The sequence below is a fragment of the Lampris incognitus genome, chromosome 1 (assembly GCF_029633865.1).
Source record: "Lampris incognitus isolate fLamInc1 chromosome 1, fLamInc1.hap2, whole genome shotgun sequence".
NCBI lineage: Eukaryota > Metazoa > Chordata > Actinopteri > Lampriformes > Lampridae > Lampris > Lampris incognitus.
In genome coordinates, this window is record NC_079211.1 from 5,679,941 (window position 1) to 5,693,846 (window position 13,906).

Genomic DNA, 13,906 nt, shown 5'->3' on the forward strand with positions numbered 1-13,906 from the left:
AGGGGCTGTTGCACGGTAGAGGCTAGTTCCCGTCGATGCAGAGAACGGTCAACTGAGCATGCGCAAGTACTCGTCGCCTCCGTTGTTTGGGTAGGTTAAGGTTAGGGTTAAAGTTAGCGAATCAGACGCAGAGTAGGGGCGGGGCTTCCTAGAATCCTAGCGCCTGGATGCTACGCGGGGCGTGTGGAGGCGTGGTAGAGGCATTTCGCGCATGCTCAGTTGACCGTTGTCCACTCCATTTCCGTTCTCTGCATCGACGGGAACTAGCCTCTACCGTTGTTGCACTGTGCCCACCACACTCTGGACCGCCGCTTGCTCTGGTCCACGATGGCGCGCATGTAACTTGCGGAGGCGGAAACTACGGAAGCTGCACGCCGCCGCCACGGAAACCGAAACTAACTTTAGCGCGAGCGAAATATAGTGTAACGTGCATGGATAATTAGACACGTTGGTCCTTGACTAACGGGTCGGACCCTTTAGTCCAGTGGTTCTCAACCTTTTTGGGGTCCTGGACCCCCTGCGTATTTTTGATCTACCCTGAGGACCCCTCCACCTGATCTTGGGGGAGGGGGGTTGCAATTTGATAGAAACAGTAGAAACTGCATTTTAAATTGCATTATAGCATTTATTCACTCTTTGGGGCAAAAATAAGAGCTTTCAGTTGTAACTTAGATATAGTTAACAAAACAGAATTCTTATGCAGTAACTTTCAGATATATGTAACAAAACAGAATATGTATTCAGTAACTTTCAGATATATGTAACAACACAGAATATGTATTCAGTAACTTTCAGATATATGTAACAAAACAGAATATGTATTCAGTAACTTTCAGATATATGTAACAAAACAGAATATGTATTCAGTAACTTTCAGATATGTGTAACAAAACAGAATATGTATTCAGTAACTTTCAGATATATGTAACAAAACAGAATATGTATTCAGTAACTTTCAGATATATGTAACAAAACAGAATATGTATTCAGTAACTTTCAGATATATGTAACAAAACAGAATATGTATTCAGTAACTTTCAGATATATGTAACAAAACAGAATATGTATTCAGTAACTTTCAGATATGTGTAACAAAACAGAATATGTATTCAGTAACTTTCAGATATATGTAACAAAACAGAATATGTATTCAGTAACTTTCAGATATATGTAACAAAACAGAATTGTTATGCAGTAACTTTTAACAATGCAAACGGGAGCGAGATCTCTTATTAAAATACAATAGATTACACTTGTGAAACAGATGTAATTAGAGAAAAAAGTCCTGTTACCCTTTATAGTTTAGGTAGATAAAGGTCTCAGTCACATTTGAGTAAAATAATCCTATTTCTATAAATGTCATAGGATCTTTTTTTTAAAGATATTTTATTTTCACGGACCTTTGCAATTACACCACGGACCACTAGGGGTCCGCCGACCCCCGGTTGAGAAACACTGCTTTAGTCGACTGGTTAACGTTGTCGCTTGCGGAGCGGGAGACACAGGTTCGTGTCCCGGCTGTGGCGACGGTCTCCCAGACTGCCCCCCGAATTCGCTACAATATCTAGGGACCGATAGGCAGAATCGAAATTTGACTTAACGATTCCTTCGGAATCGATATTTCGGAACCGGTTCCGATGCCCAACCCCAGTGGTTAACATGTCTCTGTTCCGTCAGCATGAAGACAGGCCTTTGTAGTTGGGACCTGTGGTAAATCCTATTCTTTTAAAATGTATTTCTGATTTTCCCCCTTTTCTCCCAATTTAGGGGCCAATCGATCCCTATTTTAATTCAAACACCCACCCTCGTACTGCATGTGCTCGCCAACTGCGTCTCTCCGGCCGGCAGTCTGGAAGGAGTCGCCTCCCCACTTTCGTGACAAGGCGACTCCAGGCCGAACCACTGCTTTTCCCCACACACACCCACAGAGGCGCATTCATGTGACGAACACAAGACGACTCCGCCCCCCTCCCCAAGACAGCGTTGCCGATATTGCTGCTTCATCGAGTCCGCCCATAGTCGGATCTGACGAGACCGGGGCGCGAACCTCTGGTCCCCAGTGGGCAACTGCATCGACACAAAGCCGACGCTTAGACCGCTACACCACCGCGGACTACAGTAAATCCTATCCTGACTCTGATTTTAGGACGCAGTTAAAGACGGAGTAACAACTCTCCACGTGACAGTTTTACAGCAAAGCATACAGCATGTCTGCTTTTTTTAATCTGGACTTTTTTCTTCTTCTTCTTTTATTTTTACAGGATTCAGTGGCCTGGCGGCCTGTCCAGGGTGCCTCCCCGCCTGCCGCCCAGTGGCTGCTGGGACAGACTCCAGCACCTCCGCCACCCTGACAGCAGGAGAAGCGGTTTGGGTGATGGATGCATGTCTCAGGGTTGGTACATTATCAATACTGCCGCACTCAGTCAAAAATACAACTTTATCTGCATCAGCCATGCCCTAATAACCCGCCTTGGGATTGTCGAGGAGTCATTGAGCAAGGCACCACACCCCAGTTAGTTTCCATGAGAGATGTAGAAGATAGTAGAGTCGCTCCGTGTTGCTGAGTTAGACCAGAGCGTCCTCACCGTCCCTGGTCAAACCCTTTTTCAAAGAAACAGACGAGCACACACGTCCAGAACCAAACCCGGAGTCTCTTCCGTTTCAACTGAGGGCAAACGCGGGCCAAGCAGAACCGATGACGTCATCGTTCATCCGGCGTGATCTCCGTGTAAGTCCGAGTCTACACAAACTGAGCCGTGTCGCCGGCTCACCTAATGACTCCTCCTCTGCAGGGGGGATCTGGGAAGCTCCTGTCCGCCTCCCGGGGGCGTCGAGACTCAACAGGCTCGACTTGCTTTCATCTCGCTCGCTCGCGGTAAACCGGTTCACCTCTGCCGGGTCGCCTCTCGGGTCTCCGGCTCGACGCTTCCAGTCTCATTCGGCTCTTCTGCTCTTTCTGTCGCCTCGTCTTGAACGCTGAGGGGTTTCACCTCCTCGTTAATGATGGTTATATATAATTATGGTTATGTATAATTATGGTTATATATAATTGTGGTTATATACTATAATTATGGTTATGTATAATTATGGTTATATATAATCATGGTTATATACTATAATTATGGTTATGTATAATTATGGTTATGTATAATTATGGTTGTGTGTAATTATGGTTATGTATAGTCATGGTTATATACTATAATTATGGTTATGTGTAATTATGGTTATGTATAATTGTGGTTATGTGTAATTATGGTTATGTGTAATTATGGTTATATACTATAATTATGGTTATGTGTAATTTTGGTTATATACTATATGGTTATATACTATAATTATGGTTATGTGTAATTATGGTTATATACTATAATTATGGTTATGTATAATTATGGTTATATACTATATGGTTATATACTATAATTATGGTTATGTGTAATTATGGTTATATACTATATGGTTATATACTATAATTATGGTTATGTGTAATTATGGTTATATACTATATGGTTATATACTATAATTATGGTTATGTGTAATTATGGTTATATACTATATGGTTATATACTATAATTATGGTTATGTGCCATGCTCACTGCTCTGCTGTGGAAACTCGTCAAAGGGGGGATAAACTGCTGAAGTCGAACTTGCAGCAGCTCGTAGGTGAAGTGGTGGTCCGGAGTGCAGGGTGTCGTATGCTGCAGGGTGTCGTATGCTGCAGGCTGCAGCTGGAATAAAGGGGGGAGGGGAAAAACCAGATTCCACATATTTCGATGGTATAGGTTTTATTTCTGGGTAAAACGACAAGTGTTTCTCTACATAAATAATGACCACATGGATGAACACACAGGACATGGCTACATGGAGGTGATGGCGGGGCGGGTGATGGCATCACTATGCGCCTGTTATGGGGGGGGGGATTAAAAATAACAGAGGTGTCAGTTTTTGTTTGTTTAGAAATAAATGTACCGATTATATTTAATGAGGAAGAACAAAAACAAAACAAAACAGAGACGCTGTAGGTGGAGGTGGGGATCAAACCTGCGATGTTAACGTAATCACAGTCGGCTGTTATGTACAGAACATGACAGCAGGGGTGGCTAACCACGTGCCATGGAGAGCCATGCGTATGCAGGTTTTCATTCCAGCCGGACTCCACACCGGGGGCCTCGTGTATCAATCCTTACTATGGGCGAATTTGGTCTTACACACCCATGGGATTTTGTAGCCCTCAAATTGTCTGACAGTCAGCAGCTGCAAAGCATGATGGGTAGTTGTAGTTCCTTCCTCCTAACATCTGTTGTCCACCTCTTGCAACGACCCAGCACCCAGGCCTGCAGACATCAGTGTTGGCCAATCGGTGTCTCTATTCAGGGGTTACCCAGGGTCTACACTGGTCTCTGAGACACACTCCAGGGCTCAACATCCCATGGGTGTGGAAGAACACATGTACCCATAGTAACGACTGATGCACGAGGCCCCGGGGGAGTTCACCGGTTAGCAACCCTTCAACCGAAGAAGAAGAAGAAGAAGAATGTACCAGTGAAATCAGCTGGGGCGGAGTCGGTCTGGATGAAAACCTGCACACATGGCTCTCCATGGCACACGGTTGGCCACCGCTGCGATAGAGAAAGGTCAGAGGTTATTGGAAGGACCGTGGGCATTCTGGGGGGACCGCGTGGGAAAGAATAAAGGGAACAGGGGGCCAGTTAAAGCAAACCGAATATACAAACAAGTCTTCATCCGAACTGGGAATATGGGGACATCGATGGTCCATATTCACATCGAGAGAAATACAAAACAACTGTCCATTGTGTTTGTCAGAGTGCTCGTGTGAAAATGCATAGAATGTGCCCTCTGGGGGGAGGGGGGAGGGGGAGGAGGGGGAGACGTCAGCTGCAGGCTAATACACATAAATAACAGGTTCTCTCACAGGTGTTACAGCATCCCATTCATTTCCCAGGCTGTTACTCAAAGGCCCACTACAATCTACTGGTGCCCCTTTTCCACTGCGTGGTACCGGCTCGGCTCGGCTCGACTCGACTCGACTCGACTCGCTTTACTTTTTGGGATTTGGTTTTCCACTGCAGATAGAAGCCCCGCTGCTCGTTTGTGGGCGTGATGACTAGCTGTTTTGTTTTGAAGATTTTATTTCTATTTAAATAAATAAACATCCATTTATCCATCCATTATCTGAACCGCTCATCCTGCTCTCAGGGTGGCGGGGACGCTGCAGCCTATCCCAGCAGCCACTGGGTTTCCTCCGGGGGTCCGGTTTCCCCCCGCAGTCCAAAGACATGGAGGTCAGGTGAATCAGCCGTACTAAATTGTCCCTGTGTGTGTGTGTGTGTGTGTGTGTGTGTGATGGCCTGGCGGCCTGTCCAGGGTGTCTCCCTGCCTGCCGGCCCAATGACTGCTGGGATAGGCTGCAGCATCCCCGCCACCCTGACAGCAGGATAAGGAGTTTGGATAATGGATGGATTCACAGATACTTTATTTATTTATTTATTTGTCTGTTTGTTTATAGAGGTATTTTCACGTCACCTTTTAGTATCGGCTCAGCTCACTTGGAACCTCGACGGAGGTGGTACCAATAAACGTACCTGGTACCAGGTACTATCCCTAACTTTTACCCAATGGGGGAAAAAAAGCGAGTAGAGTCCGGTGGAGTGGAGCCGGTACCATGCAGTGGAACCGGGGCTTTATAACCCGGCTCCCCGGTGAACTAGCGCCTCATTACATCACATCTAACATCAGGGTTCAAACAGCAGACCACGCGTGCTTCCCACACTACTGAATTACACACCACCGGGTAGTAAGCCAGGTATCCGGTCCAGGGTGTTAAAATGACACTGCTAATCTACACACACACACACACACACACACACGTGTGCCCCGGATACATCCGAAATAAACCGACTTGACAATGCCGTGTGCGACAGCCGCAACACTTTAACTACCATGATCATTCACCTTTTTTATATTTCATTTTTTATGTTTTTATTTCTGACCAAAAAACAAAAGAGACGGGACTTTACGTTCCGGGCCTCCTAGCAGTGGCTACGCCGGCAGATCACAGGTCGTGACGCGCCGGTCCGTAACAGAACCCCTCGTCTCCCACGCTCGGCTTCAGAGGGGACGGGATCACAGCGAGGGTTGGTTTTAATTAGACTCGTGTGGGACGGGGGATGAGACGAGGATTTGCGGGGAGCCTCTCGTGCCTTGAAGGTGGGGTCAATGAGGGAAAAAAGAGGTGCGATCTGCAGGTGGACCGGGAATTAGAACGCTAATTCCTCGGATGAGGGGGGGGTTTCCTTGAAGGCACAGGAAAAAGTGGGACTGAGGGAAAAAGTTTTCCAACACAAGGACGGGAAGGACGCATAACTTGTACGTCAGGAATATCCTAACATGTTTTTTGTTTGTTTGTTTGTTTTTTTGGTCAACCAAATGCTCACTGCAAACGAGTTTAACTCAGGTTCGTGGTTAAGACTGTAACGTTGCTGATATGAGTTGAGGAATCATAATTTTCCTGCACGTCGTGAGCTAAAGAAAAAAAAATCACACCACAAGTAACTTTTGTTGACTAAGATCTGCACCATCCAATTAAAACACACTTTAAGCTGGGCCCATGAATTACTCCTGTCTCATCTGATTTGTTCTGGGTGATGGCTCCCTCTCCGAGGGAACGACGAATGGTCAATTTGGTTTTGGAATCGGTGATATTTTACTGTCACGCAACCACAAAATTAAAAATCTGTAACCAAATTCAGTGCAACAGTACCTTTTTTTGTTTTAAGGAAAAAAAAATCAGATCAGTGGGTCTCGGTGCGTCGCCTAAGAATCCCCAACCCAAGCCACCACATTGCCTTTGAGAACATCGGTGATCTCACAGTTCAGCTTGTTGAGTCGTCCGTCAAGTATGAAGAGTGATTCTCTGGATGGGGTGACGAGGTACTGACCGAACAGTCCGCTGGCGACCATGACCCGGTTCCTACCGCTCCACGGCCACTCGGACCGCTTGGCGGCCTCTTTCAGGCTCTTGATCATCTTGACGTTGCCTGTGCTCAGTTCCACGAAGAGGGCGTCGGTCTGGCGGCCGGAGCTGCCGAACACGTTATACTGGTGGACCTCCGTGAAGGAGCGCTGGAACGCCAGGTCGGAGAGGTGCAGGTTGGTGTGGATGTCGAACGGTTCCCGGATCTCCCCGCGCTCTGACACCGTCTGGATCCTCATCAGGCCATCGTCATCGTCCACCGTGATCAGGTAGTGACCGTCTGGGGACACGTAAGGCGTGCCAGTGACGTCACCATTCTGGCCAATCACAGTGTCTGTCACGCTGTCGACGACGAGTTGAGGTTGGGTGGCTCCTGTGGAGTCGGGCCTGCAGTTGACAAAGTAGTAGCCGCCCAAGTGGGTGTAGGCCACGGACTTGGGGACGCAGTTGTACTCCCTTAAGCTGATGTTCCTTACATAGGACGTCGTCTCCAGGTCGATTTTGTAGAGAGTGGGCTCGTTCCGATGCAGGATGATGCCGAATCTGTGGACATAAGAGATAAAAATTCAAGTTAAGATCTTTTGAAATCCCCTTTCTTTTTGGAAAGATCAAACTGGATGGTGTAAACTGAATCTGATAAGACTGATAAACTGAGAAGCAGCCAGTCGTAAAGCGTGTGAGGGTTTAGGTAGACCTAAAAAAGTGGCCGGAAGAGACGTGGAAGACTCTTCCACTCGGATCTCTCAGCGACTTCCACCCGTCTGAAATGTCAACTTCCCTAGACAACACTCGATAATAACCAGACATGTGATGCTGGGCGTCCGGGTGGCGTGGCGGTCTATTCCGCTGCCTACCAACATGGGGGTCTCCGGTTTGAATCCCCGTGTTGCCTCCGGCTTGGTCAGGCGTCCCTACAGACACAATTGGCCGTGTCTGCGGGTGGGAAGCCGGATGTGGGTGTGTGTCCTGGTCGCTGCACTAGCGCCTCCTCTGGTCGGTCGGGGCGCCTGTTCAGGGGGGCATAGCGTGATCCTCCCACTCGGTTTGTCAGCTGCACATTAATGGTGGGTACCAACTCATGAGTTCGCAAATATTTTGCACAGTGACCCCAAACTGATGGCCTGAGTCTGCACCGTTTAGTCAAATGTTCTTTTTTTGTACTTGGTCCATTACCCCACTCTTCCGAGCCGTCCCTGCTCCACCCCCTCTGCCGATCCGGGGGGCGCCCCCACCGACCAGAGGAGGCGCTAGTACAGCGACCAGGACAAATACACCACATCCCACGTCCCACCCGCAGACACGGCCACTTGTGTCTGTGGGGACGCCCGACCGAGCCGGAGGTAACGCGGGGATTCGACCCGGCGATCCCCTGTTGGTAGGCAACGGAACAGACCGCCAGGCTGCTCGGACGCCCTGAGAGGAGAGGAGGACGCTGACTGGCTGTCGAGCCGGACTCCTCTCCTCTGCAGCTCCCCGGTGGTGGGACGAGTCACCGAACGCCAGCCGATCCGCTGAGCCCCCCTCCATCTTACGGAGAAGCTAAAGACCCAGCTTTCTCCAACACCTCCACACCTGACAGTGTTAAACAAACAAACAAAGAAACAAACACACAAATAAAATTCGGAAACCGTCAATGGTGTTGATAGAAGTGCTCAACAAACGAGGAGCGGAATATCAAGATAGATGTAGGAATATTAATATTAAGACAGATGTAGGAATATTAATATCAAGACAGATGTAGGAATATTAAGATAGATGTAGGAATATTAAGATAGAAGTAGGAATATTAATATTAAGATAGATGTAGGAATATTAATAGTAAGATAGATGTAGGAATATTAATATTAAGATAGATGTAGGAATATTAAGATAGATGTAGGAATATTAATAGTAAGATAGATGTAGGAATATTAATAGTAAGATAGATGTAGGAATATTAATAGTAAGATAGATGTAGGAATATTAATAGTAAGATAGATGTAGGAATATTAATATTAAGACAGATGTAGGAATATTAATATCAAGACAGCTGTAGGAATATTAATATTAAGATAGATGTAGGAATATTAATATCAAGATAGATGTAGGAATATTAATATCAAGACAGCTGTAGGAATATTAATATTAAGATATATGTAGGAATATTAACATCAAGATATATGTAGGAATATTAATATTAAGACAGATGTAGGAATATTAATATCAAGATAGATGTAGGAATATTAATATTAAGATAGATGTAGGAATATTAAAATAGATGTAGGAATATTAATATTAAGATAGATGTTGGAATATTAACATCAATATTGATGTAGGAATATTAAGATAGATGTAGGAATATTAATATTAAGATAGATGTACGGATATTAATATTAAGACAGATGTAGGAATATTAATATTAAGATAGATGTAGGAATATTAAGACAGATGTAGGAATATTAATATTAAGATAGATGTAGGAATATTAAGATAGAAGTAGGGATATTAATATTAAGATAGATGTAGGAATATTAATATTAAGATAGATGTAGGAATATTAAGATAGATGTAGGAATATTAATATTAAGATAGATGTAGGAATATTAATATTAAGACAGATGTAGGAATATTAATATTAAGATAGATGTAGGAATATTAAGATAGAAGTAGGGATATTAATATTAAGATAGATGTAGGAATATTAAGATAGAAGTAGGAATATTAATATTAAGATAGATGTAGGAATATTAAGATAGATGTAGGAATATTAATAGTAAGATAGATGTAGGAATATTAAGATAGATGTAGGAATATTAATATTAAGACAGATGTAGGAAAAAAAACCTTTAATAAAAAGCAGAGCAAGCCTGTTTCGTGTGTCACGCACTCATCAGCTGTCAGTGTGGTTAAACAACAAAGAACAAACACAGCCAATAAATACCACACTGCCCCACGTCATGCCCCTAGTTACGGTGCACAGCAACCAGTGGGGGTAGAAAACATTACAACCAGCGGGGGAGGGGTTGGGGCCTGTTTTGAAAAAGCCAGGACTTCAAGGGTCAGGGCACCGTTGAAAAGCATACATTTTAAATAGAACAAGGCAACATCTAACGGGGTATTTATATCATGCGGCGGAGTGGTGCTGGAGCACAGTTGGACGAGCAGACGGTTAAAATATAAAAATATAACATCTCATAAATATCACATGTACAAGTCCTCTGCTGGTGTCCGGGGATCTGTCTGAAAACCACTGCTTTAATACTTGTAAATGTACTTCACAGATTTCCTCCATATCTCCCACAGCGGATTTCTTATGAAAATGAAGTTTTAATAGTAGAGCCTTCACTCAACATCCACTTCCCCTGTCACCAACACAGTGACAGCGTGACCAGCACAAAGCAGCCTACACCACTCTGCTCCTGCAGCACAAAGCAGCCTACACCACTCTGCTCCTGCAGCACAAAGCAGCCTACACCACTCTGCTCCTGCAGCACAAAGCAGCCTACACCACTCTGCTCCTGCAGCACAAAGCAGCCTACACCACTCTGCTCCTGCAGCACAAAGCAGCCTACACCACTCTGCTCCTGCAGCACAAAGCAGCCTACACCACTCTGCTCCTGCAGCACAAAGCAGCCTACTCCACTCTGCTCCTGTAGCACAAAGCAGCCTACACCACTCTGCTCCTGCAGCACAAAGCAGCCTACACCACTCTGCTCCTGCAGCACAAAGCAGCCTACACCACTCTGCTCCTGCAGCACAAAGCAGCCTACACCACTCTGCTCCTGCAGCACAAAGCAGCCTACTCCACTCTGCTCCTGTAGCACAAAGCAGCCTACACCACTCTGCTCCTGCAGCACAAACCAGCCTACACCACTCTGCTCCTGCAGCACAAAGCAGCCTACACCACTCTGCTCCTGCAGCACAAAGCAGCCTACTCCACTCTGCTCCTGCAGCACAAAGCAGCCTACACCACTCTGCTCCTGCAGCACAAAGCAGCCTACACCACTCTGCTCCTGCAGCACAAAGCAGCCTACACCACTCTGCTCCTGCAGCACAAACCAGCCTACACCACTCTGCTCCTGCAGCACAAAGCAGCCTACACCACTCTGCTCCTGCAGCACAAAGCAGCCTACTCCACTCTGCTCCTGCAGCACAAAGCAGCCTACACCACTCTGCTCCTGCAGCACAAAGCAGCCTACACCACCAGCACAAAGCAGCCTACTCCACTCTGCTCCTGCAGCACAAAGCAGCCTACACCACTCTGCTCCTGAAACACAACACAGCCTACACCACTCTGCTCCTGCAGTGCAAAGCAGCCTACACCACTCTGCTCCTGCAGCACAAAGCAGCCCTCACCACTCTGCTCCTGCAGCACAAAGCAGCCCACACCACTCTGCTCCTGCAGCACAAAGCAGCCCACACCACTCTGCTCCTGCAGCACAAAGCAGCCCTCACCACTCTGCTCCTGCAGCACAAAGCAGCCCACACCACTCTGCTCCTGCAGCACAAAGCAGCCCACACCACTCTGCTCCTGCAGCACAAAGCAACCTACACCACTCTGCTCCTGCAGCGCAAAGCAGCCTACACCACTCTGCTCCTGCAGCACAAAGCAACCTACACCACTCTGCTCCTGCAGCACAAAGCAGCCCTCACCACTCTGCTCCTGCAGCGCAAAGCAGCCTACACCACTCTGCTCCTGCAGCACAAAGCAGCCCTCACCACTCTGCTCCTGCAGCACAAAGCAGCCCACACCACTCTGCTCCTGCAGCACAAAGCAGCCTACACCACTCTGCTCCTGCAGCACAAAGCAGCCTTCACCACTCTGCTCCTACAGCACAAAGCAGCCCACACCACTCTGCTCCTGCAGCACAAAGCAGCCTACACCACTCTGCTCCTACAGCGCAAAGCAGCCTACACCACTCTGCTCCTGCAACGCAAAGCAACCTACACCACTCTGCTCCTGCAGCGCAAAGCAGCCTACACAACTCTGCTCCTGCAGCGCAAAGCAGCCTACTCCACTCTGCTCCTGCAACGCAAAGCAACCTACACCACTCTGCTCCTGCAGCGCAAAGCAGCCTACACAACTCTGCTCCTGCAGCGCAAAGCAGCCTACTCCACTCTGCTCCTGCAGCGCAAAGCAGCCTACACCACTCTGCTCCTGCAGCACAAAGCAGCCTACTCCACTCAGCTCCTGCAACGCAAAGCAACCTACACCACTCTGCTCCTGCAGCGCAAAGCAGCCTACACAACTCTGCTCCTGCAGCGCAAAGCAGCCTACTCCACTCTGCTCCTGCAGCGCAAAGCAGCCCACTCCACTCTGCTCCTGCAGCGCAAAGCAGCCTACTCCACTCAGCTCCTGCAGCGCAAAGCAACCTACACCACTCTGCTCCTACAGCGCAAAGCAGCCTACACCACTCTGCTCCTACAGCACAAAGCAACCTACACCACTCTGCTCCTGCAGCGCAAAGCAGCCTACACCACTCTGCTCCTGCAGCACAAAGCAGCCTACTCCACTCTGCTCCTGCAGCACAACACAGCCTACACCACTCTGCTCCTGCAGCGAAAAGCAGCCTACTCCACTCTGCTCCTGCAGCACAACACAGCCTACACCACTCTACTCCTGCAGCGCAAAGCAGCCTACTCCACTCTGCTCCTGCAGCACAACACAGCCTACACCACTCTGCTCCTGCAGCACAACGCAGCCTACTCCACTCTGCTCCTGCAGCACAACACAGCCTACACCACTGTGCTCCTGCAGCGCAAAGCAGCCTACTTCACTCTGCTCCTGCAGCACAACGCAGCCTACACCACTCTGCTGCTGCTGCGCAACACAGCCTACACCACTCTGCTCCTGCAGCGCAAAGCAGCCTACACCACTCTGCTCCTGCAGCACAAAGCAACCTACACCACTCTGCTCCTGCAGCGCAACGCAGCCTACACCACTCTGCTCCTGCAGCACAAAGCAGCCTACACCACTCTGCTCCTGCAGCACAACGCAGCCTACACCACTCTGCTCCTGCAGCACAACGCAGCCTACACCACTCTGCTCCTGCAGCACAAAGCAACCTACACCACTCTGCTCCTCTCAGTGTGACTACACAGGAAGTACTACTCACAGTACTTACACACGGTCACATAATGACGCACCGCATTTGTTTGGTGAAGCGGCACAGCGGAGGGACACGTGCGGGCTGACAAGCATCAGTTAAATGTGAATGGCAGCTGATGGATGTTGACAGGCGCTTCAGTCCCACTGCCATTCATCCGCTGCTCGTGCTGTTTGAACACAGAGCCGCCATTTCACCTGAACACAAGACGGCCGTTTAAAAGACGCAGCACATCATCAGGTGTGTGGCGCGAGTTGTTGTGTACGTCTACAGTGCTGTTGTTTTGTATGTGTTTAAGTGGGAGAGTACTGCTGCCGTCGTGTGTGGCTGCCGCTCCTCCCTCTCGTAGCCCCCCTTCCCATCCACCCTGTATGTCTTCTCCCTCTCTTGTAGCCCCCCTTCCCATCCACCCCTGTATGTCTTCTCCCTCTCTTGTAGCCCCCCTTCCCATCCACCCCTGTATGTCTTCTCCCTCTCGTAGCCCCCCTTCCCACCCACCCCTGTATGTCTTCTCCCTCTCATAGCCCCCCTTCCCATCCACACCTGTATGTCTTCTCCCTCTCGTAGCCCCCCTTCCCATCCACCCCTGTATGTCTTCTCCCTCTCGTAGCCCCCCTTCCCATCCACCCCTGTATGTCTTCTCCCTCTCATAGCCCCCCTTCCCATCCACCCCTGTATGTCTTCTCCCTCTCGTAGCCCCCCTTCCCATCCACCCTGTATGTCTTCTCCCTCTCGTAGCCCCCCTTCCCATCCACCCTGTATGTCTTCTCCCTCTCTTGTAGCCCCCCTTCCCATCCACCCTGTATGTCTTCTCCCTCTCTTGTAGCCC

General features: G+C 48.2%; 1 protein-coding gene across 1 annotated transcript in view; it reads right to left on the bottom strand.

Moving 5' to 3' along the window:
* Nucleotides 1-6,486: 6,486 nt before the first annotated feature.
* Nucleotides 6,487-13,906, bottom strand: part of fstl5 (follistatin-like 5) — a 166,202-nt gene continuing 158,782 nt past the window's right edge. Inside the window, exon 12 of the mRNA XM_056277907.1 lies at nucleotides 6,487-7,534. Coding sequence (XP_056133882.1) covers nucleotides 6,832-7,534 — 703 coding nt within the window. The 3' untranslated portion in view covers nucleotides 6,487-6,831. The remainder of the gene's footprint in view (nucleotides 7,535-13,906) is intronic.